Consider the following 16,190-nt stretch of genomic DNA (forward strand, 5'->3'; position numbering starts at 1 on the left):
TGTATGCGATGCCATTGGTTTTTAAACTTCCTCCAAAAATTCTACTTGGCTACTTAAAAAAAAAATTTAAAACTCCCCCCAGTGGACCATGTGCTATTCCCACTCCTCTTTGAATCTTTTTCTATTGGAGTTTGTAAAAGGTCATCTATCAGAGACCTCCAAAAAATTAATGTCTTTAACTGGCAGCTACTAAATTTGAGAATGTTCTTGAACAAGAGAGGAAAAAATAAATCCTCAAAATAACAACCCTCATCCTCCCTGAAAAACCCAAACCAAGCCCACCCTAAGAATTAAGTTCTACTGTCATCCTTATTAAGTTGGACTTAGATTTTCCTGTACATTGTTAGCACAATGATGTGCCCTCTGATGTGAAATTCTATTTTTATAGCTCTTTAACATTTTTTAATTTTTAATCAAATATTTTTTAATTAATTGCCATTATTTTCATAGTTAGGGGTAACACTTCACTTTAAGTCTTCAGTCTAAATTCTTAGTATGGGCACTGGCCGTGGAAATATTTTTACTCAAGTAGCCTGAACCTCCCTATGCTCAGCTCTGTTGGTAATATGAGAATACCTTTGCATTACTAATCTATAAAAAGTTAGTGTTTTTACTGTAATTATCCTGTTTGTAGTTACTTTTGTATTTTTTTGCTTTAGCTACTGCATTTACTTATGCTAAGCATGTAAAGTTGAATAGAGAGCACTTAAATTAAAACATGCCTTGTTCAATTTAAATTAATCTCCAGCATACAGGTGTTTAAGATGCATAGGATTATTTAAATGATAATTAAAAATTTACTTATCTAACATTTAAATTTTTCATTAAAAGTGATTGTAGTACCTTATTCTTAATTAGACTCATACTGTAGTTATTTGCATTAAAATCCTAATACTGTTAAGTGAACTAACTTTGTTCCTTTGTTAACAATTTTTGTAAATTATTTTTTCTTTTCTTGCAGCAAGGAGCAAATAATGCAGAAAAATTTGACTACGTAAGTTAACATTATTACTTCTCTTTTTTAACTAACTTCAGTGGTAAAAGTTTCAAGATGGCAAGGGAATTGAAAGTGAAATTTTAGTAATAACCTGGGTTTTGTCTTTGTAAATGTACTTGGTTGTTTAAACATTTAGTGATTCGTATTGCATTTATGAAATGATGTTGCAAGATTTAGTGTAAGGCTGGGGTGAAAGTTCATAACCTTTTATGTGTAAAAATACTGCTTTTCCTTGTCTTTGTCTGTGACAGGTGATGCAGTTCATGAATAAAATGGCTGGTAATGAGTATGTTGGATTCAGTAATGCTACGTGAGTATTTTTTGTTCACTCAATATGGTTAGGTGGAAAGTGGTTCAACTGATAACTGATATTTTGAGCTTATGATAAAGTTCAGTTATTTACATTTCAATTGGCATTCCATCCCTTTTGTTGGAGGATGTCTTTCACTTAACAATTTACAGCTAAAGTTGTGCATGTCTCTGACACCAGTGTGGCTGAATTTCACCTGAAAGTGTTGGTTTCCTCTTTGAAAATGTCATTATTCTGTCTTAGTGCTCTGTTGGTGCTATGGCAATGAGAGCTGTAAGTGCAACTCTTCTCTTCCTGGCATTGATATTAAAAATTAAACTCTGCATGTTGGTGGCTGCATAGCAAATGTTTAGGAAGCACAGTTAATACAACTGGGACTCCTCCTGCTTTTTAAATTTGCATATTGAAATTCTTTTCTCAAACAAACAGTTCCCCATAGAAACTCAGTGTATAGCATTCCAAAACTTGAGAGCTTTTTCAGGCAGCATGGGGTAAATCATGAAGATTCCCTTTAGCAGAGTTGCTTCCAGGTTGCCAGCTGCAATGCACTGCAGAGGTGTTTTCCTGAGCTTTGTTTCAGTAAAAGGTGTGTCCTGTAGAAGGAACCAGGCAGCTGTTCCTCCTTTAGTCTTCATCCTTACCTTAATCATCCCAGTGAGGAGTGCAGCCATCATCTGGCCTGCTGTGATCCTCACGTTCCTCTGCTTTGGGCAGGGAATCATGACCCTTTCACTGTCCCAGTGTGGGATGCTCCATTCCACTCTGGCCTATTTAGAAATGCTTCCAAGATGAGGATTTTCCCCTCTTTTGCCTTCTGTCCAAGTCAGCTTGTGTTGTGTAGGTAACCAGTACTGTGTTCATTTGGATGTCAGTGCTGGTTCACTCCAGCTGAGTGAACTGGGATGAGCTGCTGTAGCTACTTCTGTCCCATTTGTAGAATATTTGTGTTCAGAAGTGATGTATCCTTTATATGGAATTTTACTGAATTACATTACACACCTTGAGTTCAGCGATTTTTGGAAAGTCTGACATGTTGCCTTATATTTTCTTTTTTTTTTCCTTTTTTTCTCTTTTAGGTTCCAGTCTGAAAGGGAGAGTGGAGATAGAAACTTTGCAATTGGCTATTACTTGAAAGAAAAAAAGGTTAACCTCTTTTTTTCTTAAGTGTATTTTAAAGATGATGTGCTAAGTTTTATTCATTGTCTGTGAAGACTTTTATGTTATGTACAGTATGGCACAAATTGATACTGGATATGTCTTACTCATTTTATTCAAATGCTGTCATTTAAAAAGTGTGATTTTTATACCATCCTAATAAAACACCTCTTAATATTTTTCTTTAACATAGCCATGGTAATTTGTTTCATTTGTTGTAAAAAAGTATAATCTGTGCTGTAGAGGTGACTTTATAAAACTCCTGGATACATTTTTCCATTTGCTTATTTAAAGATGTTGAAAACTATACTGAAAAATATTTTAGTACCTCGTTTATTGATATTGCTGCACTGTGTTATTTTTAAGTCTGATGTCATTAAGTATTTCTACTTACTACATTTAAATATTTATATTGAAATATGCCTAATTCTTGGTGTGCTGACAACAGTATAGCTAAAGTTATGTTTATCTAAAAGTGATACTTAAAAAAATAATAATTTTATCCAATTACTCTTTTTTTTTTTTCTTCCTCAGTGCTTTCCTGAAGGCACGGATATGGTTGCTATACTAGACTTCTATTTTCAGGTAATTGACTTTAAAATTGAGACTCACTGTAGGCTTAGAGTTGCTGTTATAAGCAGTAGAAGCTGATTTGTGCCTAGACATGGAGGCTTCAATGACTTGCAGTTAAATGTCAGCTTCTGTTTAACTCTGAAAATGACAAATGTATGTTTGATGTATCCAGATTTGCTTTTGTTTAGGTGATCTACTCAGGTGTCATTGTTGCTAATACAAACTAGCAATAGTCTTTAAACCACTTGAAGTTAGAAGCATGAAATATCTTGTATTACTTCAGTGAGTTTGACGAAACGCTTCTTTGGGTTGCTGCTCCTTGTGGTGTTGTGGAGGAGTTTAACCTCTGTAACTGGAGAATGCATGCTGAGCTGTAGCCTTGAGGGAGAGCTACAAGGGAAGTAATGGGAATATCACCTCCTTTTGGTTTAGTTCAATGCTTTTGAGTAAGAATATATATATATTTTTTCCTCCCCCACCCCCCCCCATTTTTTTTTCCTTTTTCACTTTCAGCAAGTTATTTACAACTGTCACAAAATGAGAACTTGGCAAGTGTGAGGTATTTCCTCAGTAAGGTTTCCTAATGTTTAAACGTTCACAACTCAACCCTGCTGTGTAGAGTTCTCAAGAGGCAGTTCAAGTTGTGTTACTGATTCACTTCATCTGGGAGAGTTTAAAAAAAGAAATACAGAGTTGTCAAAATCTGTTTCTGACTTGGAGACTTGCTAATGCAAGTTACTTATGCAAATTATAAGCCATTATTTTCAAAATGCAAATTTTATTTGAGTTTTTTTGTGTTGGGATGCACCTGCTCTCTTATATTTAGATTGGATGAGTGTTTATGAAGTAAGGTATGTGTGATTAACTGTAGCTGACCTCCTGTTGAGTTAGAAACTACTTACAAACCAATAGTCTACTCTGAACTTCTGACAGAAGAGAATGTGTGATTTATATGAATTTACTATGTAAAAATGCTGTTTAAATGCCTTGTACCCCCCTGCCTGATATGTTTTCTAAGTGGAAGCTATTCATAAGCTAAGAAATTTTAAAGCTTACTTTTCTGATGTATTTTAATTTGGCCTCATTTTTGTGCATTCTGATCTCTGATTTAATGGCCATGTGTCATTCTTTCTTTTTTCCCTTGAAAAATCCCCTTTTCACTCCGTGCTCAGGAAAAGGATAGCTCATACACGAGCAGCATTTCTGTTTTCCTGTTAGGGTACAATGCTTACCTTTCCAACACTCAGATTCTACTTAAAAGTCTAGTTATTTCTTTTCTTTGGGTTTTCTGTAACATTCCTTCCTCCCTTTTGTGACTGGGAACTTTCTAAGCAGGAGTAAACATATTTGCCTATTATCTGTAAAGTGAGGATGGATTATTCTCAGTTTAGACAAACGAGGTACAGAATGCAGGTGCTTAAACTGAGAACCTAGAAACAATTTTTTTTTTTGAAAGTAGGTGATATTATGTAATACTTCATATGTTTAAAACCCAGTTGCCATTTTAGATGCGTCTCTGACAATCTCTTGATTTGCAACTCCAGTTGATTGGACTAGGATGTATTGAGTTTGGCACCCGGAAAATAAGAATTCCAGGTAGTAACTACTCATGCAAACGTGGCTTAGGTAACTTCATGAAGTATCATGTAATGACTGTTTGGCAGAAGCAAGAATACGAGCACTAGTTTGTTTACTTTTAGAGCAGCATTTCAGCTTCAGGTTGAAACCAATTTATCTTTTGGTTTCTGCAGAAATGAGGCAGCATCAGGTGATGGCATCTTATCACATTTCCTGATGTGTCACCAAAGTATGTATAGTCTGTACTGAAGCAGGGATCCTGGGAAAAACTATGGTGTGGTTGTATCATTACTATATAAGAAATTAAATATGAGAAAGGTGAAATAAGGCTGCGTCAGCAGGAAGTGCTGGCATTAACACTTGCATGTGCTAGAATTTGCAGCTTTAAATTGGACTTCTAATAATGTGTGGGATCTTCTAAGGCTTTAAAATAAAAAGAACCCACCACACGAAACAAGATCAAATTGAAAAAAACAGTCATTCTGTGGCTTTGCCATTTAAGCAGATGCAAAATACTTTTTTAGAGATTGTTTTACAGACCTCTTCCTCTCAAAGGAACATAAGGGGGGGTGGGGGGAGGAATCGAGCAGAGACACTAACCCAATAAAAATATTGTCCCCAGCTTTTAAGAGGGCTTACAAACACTGTCACTGGGATCTTTATAGTGGAAAGATTCAGACTGTAGTAATTGATGCTACTAGTGTAATCTGTAAGAAATGTTATGCTACAGGTGATTCTGAGATGTTATTTTAAGATTTCAGTATTTTGTTGATCCTGCTGTAGTTGGCCTTACTGTGCTAGAAGTACCAGTGCTTATAATCTCTATTTCTTTTCCATAAGCTTTGCTCAATAGAAGTAACATGTGAGTCTGCAAGTGTGATGGCAGCAACTCTGGCTAATGGTGGCTTTTGCCCAATCACTGGTGAGAGAGTCCTGAGCCCCGAGGCAGTCCGGAATACCTTGAGTTTGATGCATTCCTGTGGCATGTATGACTTTTCAGGGCAGTTTGCCTTCCATGTAAGTACTTTACAGGTATTAATTACAGCTGACCAGGAAGGTTAATCTCTGCTGTTATTTTCTGTGTTCTAGGGGTTGCTTCCTTGTTTTTGAGGCAGAGGAGAGGGCGTTACACTAATTGTTTAGAAAGTGAACACACTGTAAGGGAAAATCTCACCTAGGATTCATGGCACTACTAGTGTCACATACCTTAGAGCACTCTGCCTTCACTTGTGGGAATCCTTTTCACATCAAAACATAAATGCTGTTCCTTAGGAAAGGCTGTTCATGAGAACAACAGGAACTGAAAACCTAGCTGAAGAAATCCTGCTGTATGGGTGTCAAGGATAGCAGAAAGCCTTTGCAGACAGTTGTTTTATCTTCAGTAACTCAGGCTCAGAAATTGTCCTTATATGTGTGAAAATGGCTGTCATACACAACACATGTACTCTGCTCCTGTTTTCTAGCAGTGTGTTCCTTACATGTTTATAATTCAAGATGAACTGTACCTCATGCTTTCAGTATTTTTTTTCAACATTTTTAGTTTTTTTCTTACTGCATACACATAAAATTCATTATGGTGCATTGTGTGATGCAGAAATTGCTGCTTGGAGAGCCATAAGGATATGTGACATGTTCCTACTGGAAAAAAGTAATGCCTTTGTTCAGATTGTAAACAAGCAGGTTATTGTATGATTTCATAGATACTTTCCAATTTTCTTGTGGTTTTGTTTTTCAGTCAAGATTTTTACAGCTTCATTCTACCACCTTGTTGCAAGCTGTGTGTGACATACACTTGTGTGCTACTGCTTAGTCATAATTATTTTAAAAAAAGATTTAAATTATCTTCTTTCACAGTATTATTGACTCACTGTATTCCTGAGAGCAAATAGTTTTATGATTGTGAACCTTGGATTGTCACAAACTGGATCAGGTTATTGTTTATCTAAAAAGAGATAAGTAATAATGGTTTTCCAGCTTCAAGTGCCTTCCAGCTACATGTTTTATAAATGCTGCACAATAATCTTCAGGAAAATGCTGATGCATTGTGTTACAATAGTGAGGAGCAATTGCAGAGACCACTAATTCTCTGATTATTCTGTAGGTTGGTCTTCCTGCAAAGTCTGGAGTTGCTGGTGGGATTCTTCTGGTTGTTCCTAATGTCATGGGCTTGATGTGCTGGTCACCTCCTTTGGACAAGATGGGCAACAGTGTTAAAGGAATTCACTTTTGTCATGTAAGCACCATTGCCCTTAGTTTTTTTTTTTGTTGTTTGGGTTTGTTTTTTGGTTCTTTTGTTTTTGCAGCTGATTTACTCAGTTTACTAAGCTTCAGTTGGCATAGCTGAGATCTAAGTGAATTAAATAGTGATTTTTCATTGTTCCCTACATAGCAAGTTTCATCTGATCCAAGGGTGAAAGTCTAAGAATAGATGTTTGCTTTTTAATAGTAAATAGCACTTGATTTCAGTGAGCATTAAAATGTGATGCCAGAAACACTGGAGAAATTGTTGTGGAAAAGCATTGGGAAGGAACACTTCATGGGGTGATGAAAGTGTTAGACTCCAGTATATTGTATTAAAAACTGTAGAGCTCTATTTATAGACTTTTTTCCTCTCTTGTCATAAAGTTTTCAAAACACTGGAAATACAACTCTTATTTCATTGCAATAAAAGAAAAAGACTGTAACAAAATACTTCCATTCGGATGTATTTTTAAACTGATTTTTGTAAACCATCTGACATAGAAGATGTCTTCATAGATGATACCCAGATGTTGGGCAAACTCTTCCCAGCTTCATGTTGTGCCAGTGAAAGAGCTAAGGATGGTCTGCTGATAGGAGCATTAGAAGCAGGAGAGTTTTTGGGGAGGACTTTGTAATGATTACTTAAAGTGTTTTGTGGGAGAGGAGAATGTAAAAAATTTCTTCCTTTTTTCTCCCTGAAACTGCCTTGTAATGGTGATTGCTTAATTACAAGTGGGACGTTGAGCAGCAGTTAAAACTTTTCATGCTTCTATTTATCTAACATTTACACAGTCTCACATTAAGAAGTCACCAATTCTAGTTAAAGTGCTTTAAAGCTTCATATTAAATAGTCTGGTAACTTAACTCTAAATCCTAGAATAGAGGGGTAGGTGAAGGATTTACTGCATTGCAATGAGGCCTAAAAACCAATACATGATTGTGGCATACAAGTAACATGAATGTAACATTCACTTTTAAAAATAGAACAGCATTGCTAAGTTTTGTCATAACAGCCTTTCATGTTGTAATTCAAACTGATTGAGAATCCATTAGGCCACTTATTTCCTTGTTTCATCCTTTTGATTGAAGTTGGATGTACAGGACGTAGCCCAGGCTATTTTTATTGTTCTTAAAGTGTTACATACAGCTGGAGTAGGAATTTATTAAAATAGATATTTTGCAAATTTGCTCCTTGTTGTGTCCTTCAGTAAGAAGGAGTTTAAAGGTATTATTATAATTGTATCCTGTAGATTTGTTATATTCAAAGTGCCTTGTGGACATGGGTATTGATTTATTAAATAAACTTCCCTTCTTAGTGGTTTAAGTTCCTAGGATATGATGCAAAATGTAAGTGGTAGTATTATTATTAACTGAGGTGCATTGGCTATCCTAGGTAGATAATAATGCACGTTCTCTAAATGCTTGCAGGATCTGGTTTCTTTGTGCAATTTCCATAACTACGATAATTTGAGACACTTTGCAAAAAAGCTTGATCCTCGCAGAGAAGGAGGTGATCAGCGGGTAAGTTGCTGTCTGTGTTCAGTGAGTATTGCTCATAGACTTCAGAGGAAATATGGCAAGTTCTTCTCTAAATGCCAAACTGCTCAATGACATGTATTGCATCAAAGCTTTCAGATCATCTAGTTAGTGTACATTATTAGTGGACACTTACCTGGGTGGACACACTATCACAGGGTTTTGTGTGAGGAGAGTTCATTAGTAGATTAGTAACTCCATTTCATGCAGTTCATGCCCCCTGCAGATTAGGTGGATGATACCTGGTGGAAGTTGCAGAGTTTTGCTGTACTGGTTGCCTTTAATAAAGACTTGATCAGCTGGTGGGCTTAGCCTTTCTGTTGTGTGCTGCAAAGCACAAGAGCTGTGTTTAGCTGTATTTTCACAAGGATGTCTCTGACACCACCTGACCTGCTGAGAGCTGCACAGGCAGTGAATTCAGGCATGAATAGTGCTGCAGACAAGAGCCTGCTACTTAGGGAGCAGCATAAGCAGTGTCTGGGAATGAACTGAATCCACTCCAGCTACATTTATTAAGGACACAAGCATGAGGGGATTAAGATAAGGAAAAATCCTTGTTTTCAATACCATTAATGTTTTGACTAAGGCATGAAAATTTCAATACAGTAGAATGATTGTTAAAGTGCTTCTATTTGCATGTATACATCTAAAAATTACCCAGTGTTGAATTTAATTTTTTTTGTAAGTGGAAAAGAGAAACTAACAGTTTATGTGAAGAGCTGAAAAACTTGAGTCTGTTAGCAATGACTGCAAGTATGGATTTTTTTTTTCCTTCAAGTACACTAATAAATAATGTATGTTGCTTGAACAACTAGCATTCCTTTGGACCAATGGACTATGAGAATCTCCAGCAAGAACTTGCTTTAAAAGAAACAGTATGGAAAAAAGTGTCACCTGAATCAAACGAGGACATCTCCAGAACCGTAGTGTATAGAATGGAAGGTCGGGGAGAGCAGAACTAAACAAATGGGTTCTAGTTCCATTAAATTCTTCATTTTAAAAACCCTCAAGCATCTCTAGATTTAACTTTGATTTGAATATTGTTTACCTGGTGTTTCATTTATATATACTTTTTGTGTAAATTCTGTATGCTATACCAAAAAGATTGTCAAAGTTCAAGGGTGTGTGGGGGGAAAAAGCATGTGCAAAAAAACCCAAAGCTGTAAACTGACTTTTGTAGTTACTTAGAACATATTTAGTTTAAAAAAAAAGGTAAAGGTAAATCTTAGCGTTTTCAAAGATACATACCACTTTTGTGGTGTATCTGTTTATTTTTGTTTATATCTGAGAATTTTAAATATATGAACTTGGAGGCTGAGCAAGAGCTTGTGTCCACTGAGCAGGGTCAGCATGTAAAGATAGAATATTAATTAAAATATAAAATAGTATTCAGTAAAATACAGCACATTCCTGAATTTCTAAATAATTGTATATTAAGTGGAGATAGGTTCTGAGTCATATTATTACCATATCAGGGTTACTTTAAGATGAGCTTTCAAATTTGAACAGAAATAGACCTTTTGCATATGCCATGCTAGTGAAGATTATTTTTTCTTTTAATCAAACCATTAATAATTACTAACGCTAATGTTGTAATAAAGAGAGCAAAAACGCCTGGGCAGGAGTGGGAGAAGTGGGGAGGAGGAGGAGGAGTTAAAAAACCTGTCTTGTTTGCAAGGTAATTAATGCAGCAGAGAGATTTCTGCCCCAACTATTTGGAGTGTCTCTCTTGCAGCTTGTGCTGCCAGCTGGTAGTTCTGACTCAGAAGTCTGCCTTATTAATAGTGCTGTGCTCCACCCTGGAAAGGAATGTAAGCAATCTGGGCTTTAGAGTGGTAACCAACTGAGCAGTGAGCAGGAAATATGTTCACAGGGAAGCAGATAGGTAGATCTCACTAGAACTGTTTATTTTTCAACCATTAATCTGTGCATATGTTCATATATGTGGTTGCACTTACACAGGAGCAAATTCTTAAGATGTTCTCATTAATTGCTATTTTTTTGAAATTATTTTGAGTTTGCAGCTCTGTCAGCTTACTGGGAAAGAGGACTTGCGTTTTTCTACAGGCAGCTGCATCTCTTAAGCTGCATAATTTGAGTATCTTGAGTAGGGTGTAGCTCCCAATGATATATTTAAACTTCAGGTAGGCTCAATAGGCAGTTCTGAACAGAGGTCAAAGACTTGCTAAATTCTTAACACTTGAAGGAATTAGATTCTTAATAATGCAAAAAAAAAATCTTAGAATAACATTCTCTATGAAGTTTTCTCCTCTATAAATTTATAAATAATCTGATACATCCCATCCCTAGTACACATTACACAGAATCCAGTTTTATGAAACTGGAGAAACTTGTGCAAGCAATGATAAGTGGTATTAGCTGGTAGAGGATTTTAAGAGACAATGACAAACAATTCTGTAATAACACCTTCACCTCTTATCTCTGCTCTCTTCCCCAGTCCATTTCCTTTTTTTTTTATCTAAAACTCCAAACTGATATGTGAGTTTTGCCTAATGGCAGAGTTAGTTTTTTCCTGCCATTTTTTGGACCCATCTGGATGTTCCTGAGTTTAGGAAGATGCATAAAACAGAGCTGATGTTCTCTGAGAAAGCAAGCTGCTCTTAATTATCTGTTTAGGTATTGTTAATTTTGCATAAACATTTGACAAAGCTCTGACGAAACCCTGAATAATCTTCATTTAGCAGAGTATTGTAAAAGGATGGGCTTCCTGTCTTTGAAGCCTAGGATGGAAATATATCAGCAAAACAATACAGAACATCCATTTTCAGTGAATTTTATGCCCCACTGGGATGAAGAGGTAAATCTGTGGTGCAGATGTCAGTAATAAGTGTCAGTCATGAATTGCTGAATAATAACTATTTTATAACCTTATCTCTGATGATAAGGTTTGGTTTGTTAGTGTTTATCCTCAAAATAAAGGCAAAGTCTTGAATTACAAAAATATCTTGCCTGTTTGAGGATTTTGCAGTAAACTAGTAGCTACAGAGACACAGCAAGTATTCAGATCCTGCAGAACTACTTTACCTGAAATAGCCTCAGTTGCAAGAGGGAGCATAATGTGTCTGTGCTGCTAATGGAAAGTATTTACAGTGGTGACATGTTGCTGGATGACTTGCTGATTTAATTAAAAATGGAAAAGGCATGATGCAGGAATTGCTTGGTCTGATTCTACCCACCTTGATTTTTAGTACTGTTTGAAGCCACTTCTAAAGATGTGGTTGAAGGTGGACGATTTTTCCACATGCAAAACTTGTGGCAGAGTTAAGTCCTGCATGGGAAATACAAAAATAAGAAAACTACTAGGTCTTTAAAATGCATAATAAGAATATTTAGGGTACAGCTTAAACAATCTTTAAAAAAAAAAATATATATATATATATATTACAGTTCTGTAATATATGCTTTTGAAGCCTGCCTCAGAATTGAAGGCAGCTTCTAGCTAGGAAGGGTCAGGAGGAGACTCCTCTGAACCAACAGTTCTGTAACTTGCCCACACTTGTAGTTTCTTGCCCTGGCTGCCACGTGTGCAGATGGCTCCTGTTCCTGGCAGGGCACCTGGGGGCCAAGGTCACCCACCACGGGCACTGGGAGAGGCCAGGGCCACTGAGATTTAGCATTCCATGTGTGAAGTCTGCAACGGTTTTAGTGTTTACCTGTGCTACAGTAATAGCAATTCTTGATATTCAAGCATTTTAGCTGTTTGTTTGTTTTTCTTTGTCAGCATCATTAACATTTCATTAGAAATGTAAATGCTTTTTAAAGGTTTATTTTAGCATTTGTGTTGTACCTTTTGGCTCAGTTGTTAAGTTACCTGTCTCGTTTTCCATTTTTCATTTGCATTGTATGTTATTTATGTATCTTGATTTCCAGCATGCTTATTTTTGTATTGTTTAATAAATTTATTTTAAGCTGATTTTTTATTGTATTTTTTTTTCTCTCAATGGAGAACAGATTTGTTCAAACACATTTTTTAGGTTGAAGTTGAGATAGTGAGTACTCTGTTCAAAAAAAGATTCTGGAAGAGTAGGTGGAATAAGCAGATTTAGTTAAACCATTCATTGAAAACTTCCCTAAGATTTTATAAACATTTTGTACAATAATCTAATTATTTTTCTGTTTGAACTGTTGCCTTAGAAAGTTGAAGGCAAAAATCAAAGCAGCAAAACTTTGTCACCATGACTTTTTTAATAAAGAAGTCCTGATGCAGTAGAATTTTAACATCACTGTATATTTGTCTGGTTTTGAAGATACTGATTCAGTCACATGGAAAATGTATGGTTAATTGTGCCAGTGCAGTGAAGGGAAAAATACAGCTTGTAATAAATCACGTGCAGCAAGGGAGGTGGTCCAAGCCCCTCATTGTTTTGGTATTGATGCTGGGGTCTGCCTGTACTGAGGATGGTCAGAATTGTCCATTTAGCTTTTCTGTAGACTGGTTTATAAGCTGAAGTTATTTGTTCTATGGTTGTAAAATGAGCTTTATGTTCATTATACTTAAAAACATCACATATCAAAAGAATTTATTCTCTAAAAGTCATAAAGATGATGAAAGGAAAAAGAGTGGTAGGTACACAGAAAGAGCCATAGGTGATTTACTGCAGAATTTTTTTTGGCTCTTTTATTTTGGTTTTCAGAATAAATTTGTGTCAGAATGGGGTGGGTAGATGAATAAAAAGGCAATGGATTCAGAGGAGGGAGGGTGGGAGGAGGGGGATGGATTATGTTGTTTTTTTATTGCTCATATATCTCTTGGTCTTGATACATACATGTCATTGATGCACAGTAATTTGTGAACAAAGGAATTAATTATGAACATAATTAATGTATGATGTTTCAGTATCCTAAACACTGTTTGTAGGCTTGCACTGTTTTTTTAAATTTTAAATAACATTTCTGTAGTTTTTTTGAAGGTTCAGGATGAGTTATTGCAGCGAAACAAGAATAAACTTGTTTCAGCAGAATTCTTATTAGAATGACAAATACGCCTAATAATTTGCCTTCAGTGCAGTCTCCTTGAGGATTTGAATTAACATATGTCTGTAGTGGTTGGAGAGTTGGCAAGAGGCTTTAAATTGGGTAGAAATTTTAACTAAAGTTATTTTTTTATCATGCTGGCACCTTGTCTGTTCCACATTTGTCTAGTCTGGAAAGTGCATGACTAACTAATATATGTAAAGACACGGTTGAGTCATGCACAGCCCCACTTTCTTTCAGGAATTCGTGTCCTAGTGTGTTGAATAATTTAAATAGTCTAAATTATTTAACAACCTACCTTGAATCAAGCATGGTTACTGATTTGCTGTTTGCTCCTAGAGAATATTGTGTGCAATATTAAAAATGCCCTTTTCTTTTGGTTTTCATGCAAGTAGAAGTTAATTTTATTACTGGCATCTAATCTTGCTTTATGCAGACTTTTTGGTATCACTTGGACATTGAACATTTAAATGTTTTTGCAAGACTTGAGTGGCAGCACTGTGCACATGGCTCAGCTACTCCTGAAAATGCCACGTGCATTTCTTCTGTGCAGAGCAGGGGTACCTGATGGTCACATCTGAGGCTGCAGCTTAGCTGAATAAAGCCTGGAATGGAGCTGAGTGGCAGAGGTGTGGTGGGGGCAAGTTTGTTGGGTATTTTGTTTGTTATTTTGGATTTTTACCAGTTTAATTTGAACAGGATTTAATTGAGTCAATAAAGCTGGCATGGGTGCCTGACCGAGGACAGGGTAGGTGAATGTTTGGAGAATAATAGACACTTTGACACCTCAGCAGTAGAGCTGGTGAGGAAATGGGGTTAAAGGGAGGACAAGGGGAAAAGGAAGTAATTCTAGAATGTCTTCCTATCCTCCAAAATGTTCCAGCCAACCGTACTTTGATGTATTTTGTGCTAAGCAGGCACGTGGGGCAGCATATCTGCTGTAAGGTGCTGCTTCCTGTTTCAGCTGCTGCTGTGCTCTGCTTCTGACTCAGCTGGCACATAGCTGTGCCTTCATGTGGTTTTACAGAACTCATGTGCACACTGTGAATTGGACATTTGTCTTCGTAGTGCACCTTTCCTTAAACCAGGTCAGATTTACTTAGCTGGGTGCAGTTATTGTAACCTATGTGTATGAGGTGCAGAGGGCACTGCAAGCAACCTGAGAAGGAAACCACGAGGTCACAGAGGCTGGGAGGGATCTCTGGAGATCTCAGAGCCCAGCCCCTGCTCAAAGAACCACCTAGTGTCACTTGGGTTGTGCTGCTCAAGGGCTTTGCCAGTCAGCTGTTGAAAACCTCCTATTACAACATTTTATCACCTGGCTGGGTAAGTTATCCCAGTGCTTTAATGCTTTGATTAAAGAATTTTTTTCCTAACCTACAATTGGAATTTTCCCTTGCTGTAGCTTGTGATGGTGACTCGTGTGTTTTCACTGAATGTGATGATCTCACCATCATGCTGTAATCTGTTGGCTTTTAGGGAGTCCTAGAAGTGGCATAAGTAAAAGTGGCTTTTGGTCTGCAGTAACTAGTATTTTCACTTCCTGCTGTATTTTTCTTACCAAATTCTAAGTGTTCTTTCATTTATGTCATTGAAAATGAAGTGGTTTAGGGATTTGAAAAGGCCATATTCCCTTTATTTTTCTATTGAAGCCCAACAGGCTAAATGCAAATGTGGAAGTGTGCTATTTGCTGAGGGATGGCATGTCACTGTTAGGACCCCTTGTGATCAGAGCCCTTGTCAAAACAATGAACTGAGAACACAAGTGGAGTGATAGGAAGAGATAATGTTACTCATTTCCTGTTGATGTCATTCACTAGTCCAGCTTTTTCCTTGAGGCAGGCAACTTTATTGTTTGTTCAGGAATTACTCATGCAATAATCAGGGTTTTTTTTGACTCATAGACCTGCTTTTGGTTATATGTGTAGCTTTTACTTTCTGAATGGAAAGTACATTTCACACTTATTTTAAAGGACCTCTCAAAATTCTTCAGCCTGTCATTATTGCAAATCAAATAATTAAAATGTAATCTTGATCTGAGAATAAACTGTTTTTATTAAACATGTTTTAAAAAATCCCCACTAATGCAATTGCAGAGCAGCATTAACAATTATGATTGAGAATATAGAAAAGCAGGCTGAAACAGCTGAGCATGTTTTATTCCACATACCAAGGCTGCTGGGGAGTAATATGACTGTTTGCAGGGTTTAAAGATAAAAGCAGGGAGGCAAAAGATATATTTAAGCTAATAATTATTTTCAATACGAGGAAAACATACCTCTCAATACAAGGCATGGAATACATAGCCTAAAAATAAGAAGACTTATAGAAACTCAATCCTAGTATTTAGAAAGAATCTTCTCAACAAGAGTAGAGTGCCAGCATCTGGTAAGGTTTCCTCATTCTGTTTCAACCTGTGGGGTGGAGTCAGTGTGTTGGTGGTGCAGGTGCCCTGCATCCTTCTAGAGCAAAGACCTTTCTTTTGGCTATAATTCCAGTTCCAAGCCCTGTATTTAAGAGTAAACTGTCATCCACAAATTGTGAAGCGCCTACAGGCTGGGAAAGGGGGAGCACTGCTCCACTCTACTCTGTTGTGTGGGTATCAGTGGTGTCAATAGGTCCTTGAAAAGGCAGACATCCTTTTGTCCTGTCTGCTTAACACAGCTCTGTCACTAAAACACCCATCAGCATTCCACTGGATTCATGTGACTGCCGTTGATCCCAGGCCTTTGGTCCCAAATCTTGCACTGTTAGTGATGTCTGTGTCCATTACTTCAAAGGCTCTTGTTATTTTCCCCTGCATCC

The 16,190-nt window shown here is 36.8% G+C and overlaps 1 protein-coding gene across 7 annotated transcripts in view; it reads left to right on the forward strand.

Annotated features, from left to right (window-relative positions):
- The window catches only part of GLS (glutaminase), a 107,192-nt gene that overhangs the window by 74,664 nt on the left and 16,338 nt on the right, over positions 1-16,190 (forward strand). For 6 of the 7 annotated variants that reach the window (XM_064433873.1, XM_064433871.1, XM_064433875.1 and 3 more), the window contains 7 exons: positions 962-994; positions 1,249-1,307; positions 2,384-2,450; positions 2,997-3,047; positions 5,454-5,630; positions 6,715-6,846; positions 8,283-8,375. In XM_064433873.1, the coding sequence (XP_064289943.1) occupies positions 962-994; positions 1,249-1,307; positions 2,384-2,450; positions 2,997-3,047; positions 5,454-5,630; positions 6,715-6,846; positions 8,283-8,375 (612 nt within the window). Of the gene's footprint in view, positions 1-961; positions 995-1,248; positions 1,308-2,383; positions 2,451-2,996; positions 3,048-5,453; positions 5,631-6,714; positions 6,847-8,282; positions 8,376-9,205; positions 12,325-16,190 lie in introns of those variants that run through there. The other variant, XM_064433872.1, reaches the window with a different exon arrangement.

The sequence above is a fragment of the Passer domesticus genome, chromosome 10, assembly GCF_036417665.1.
Source record: "Passer domesticus isolate bPasDom1 chromosome 10, bPasDom1.hap1, whole genome shotgun sequence".
Lineage (NCBI taxonomy): Eukaryota > Metazoa > Chordata > Aves > Passeriformes > Passeridae > Passer > Passer domesticus.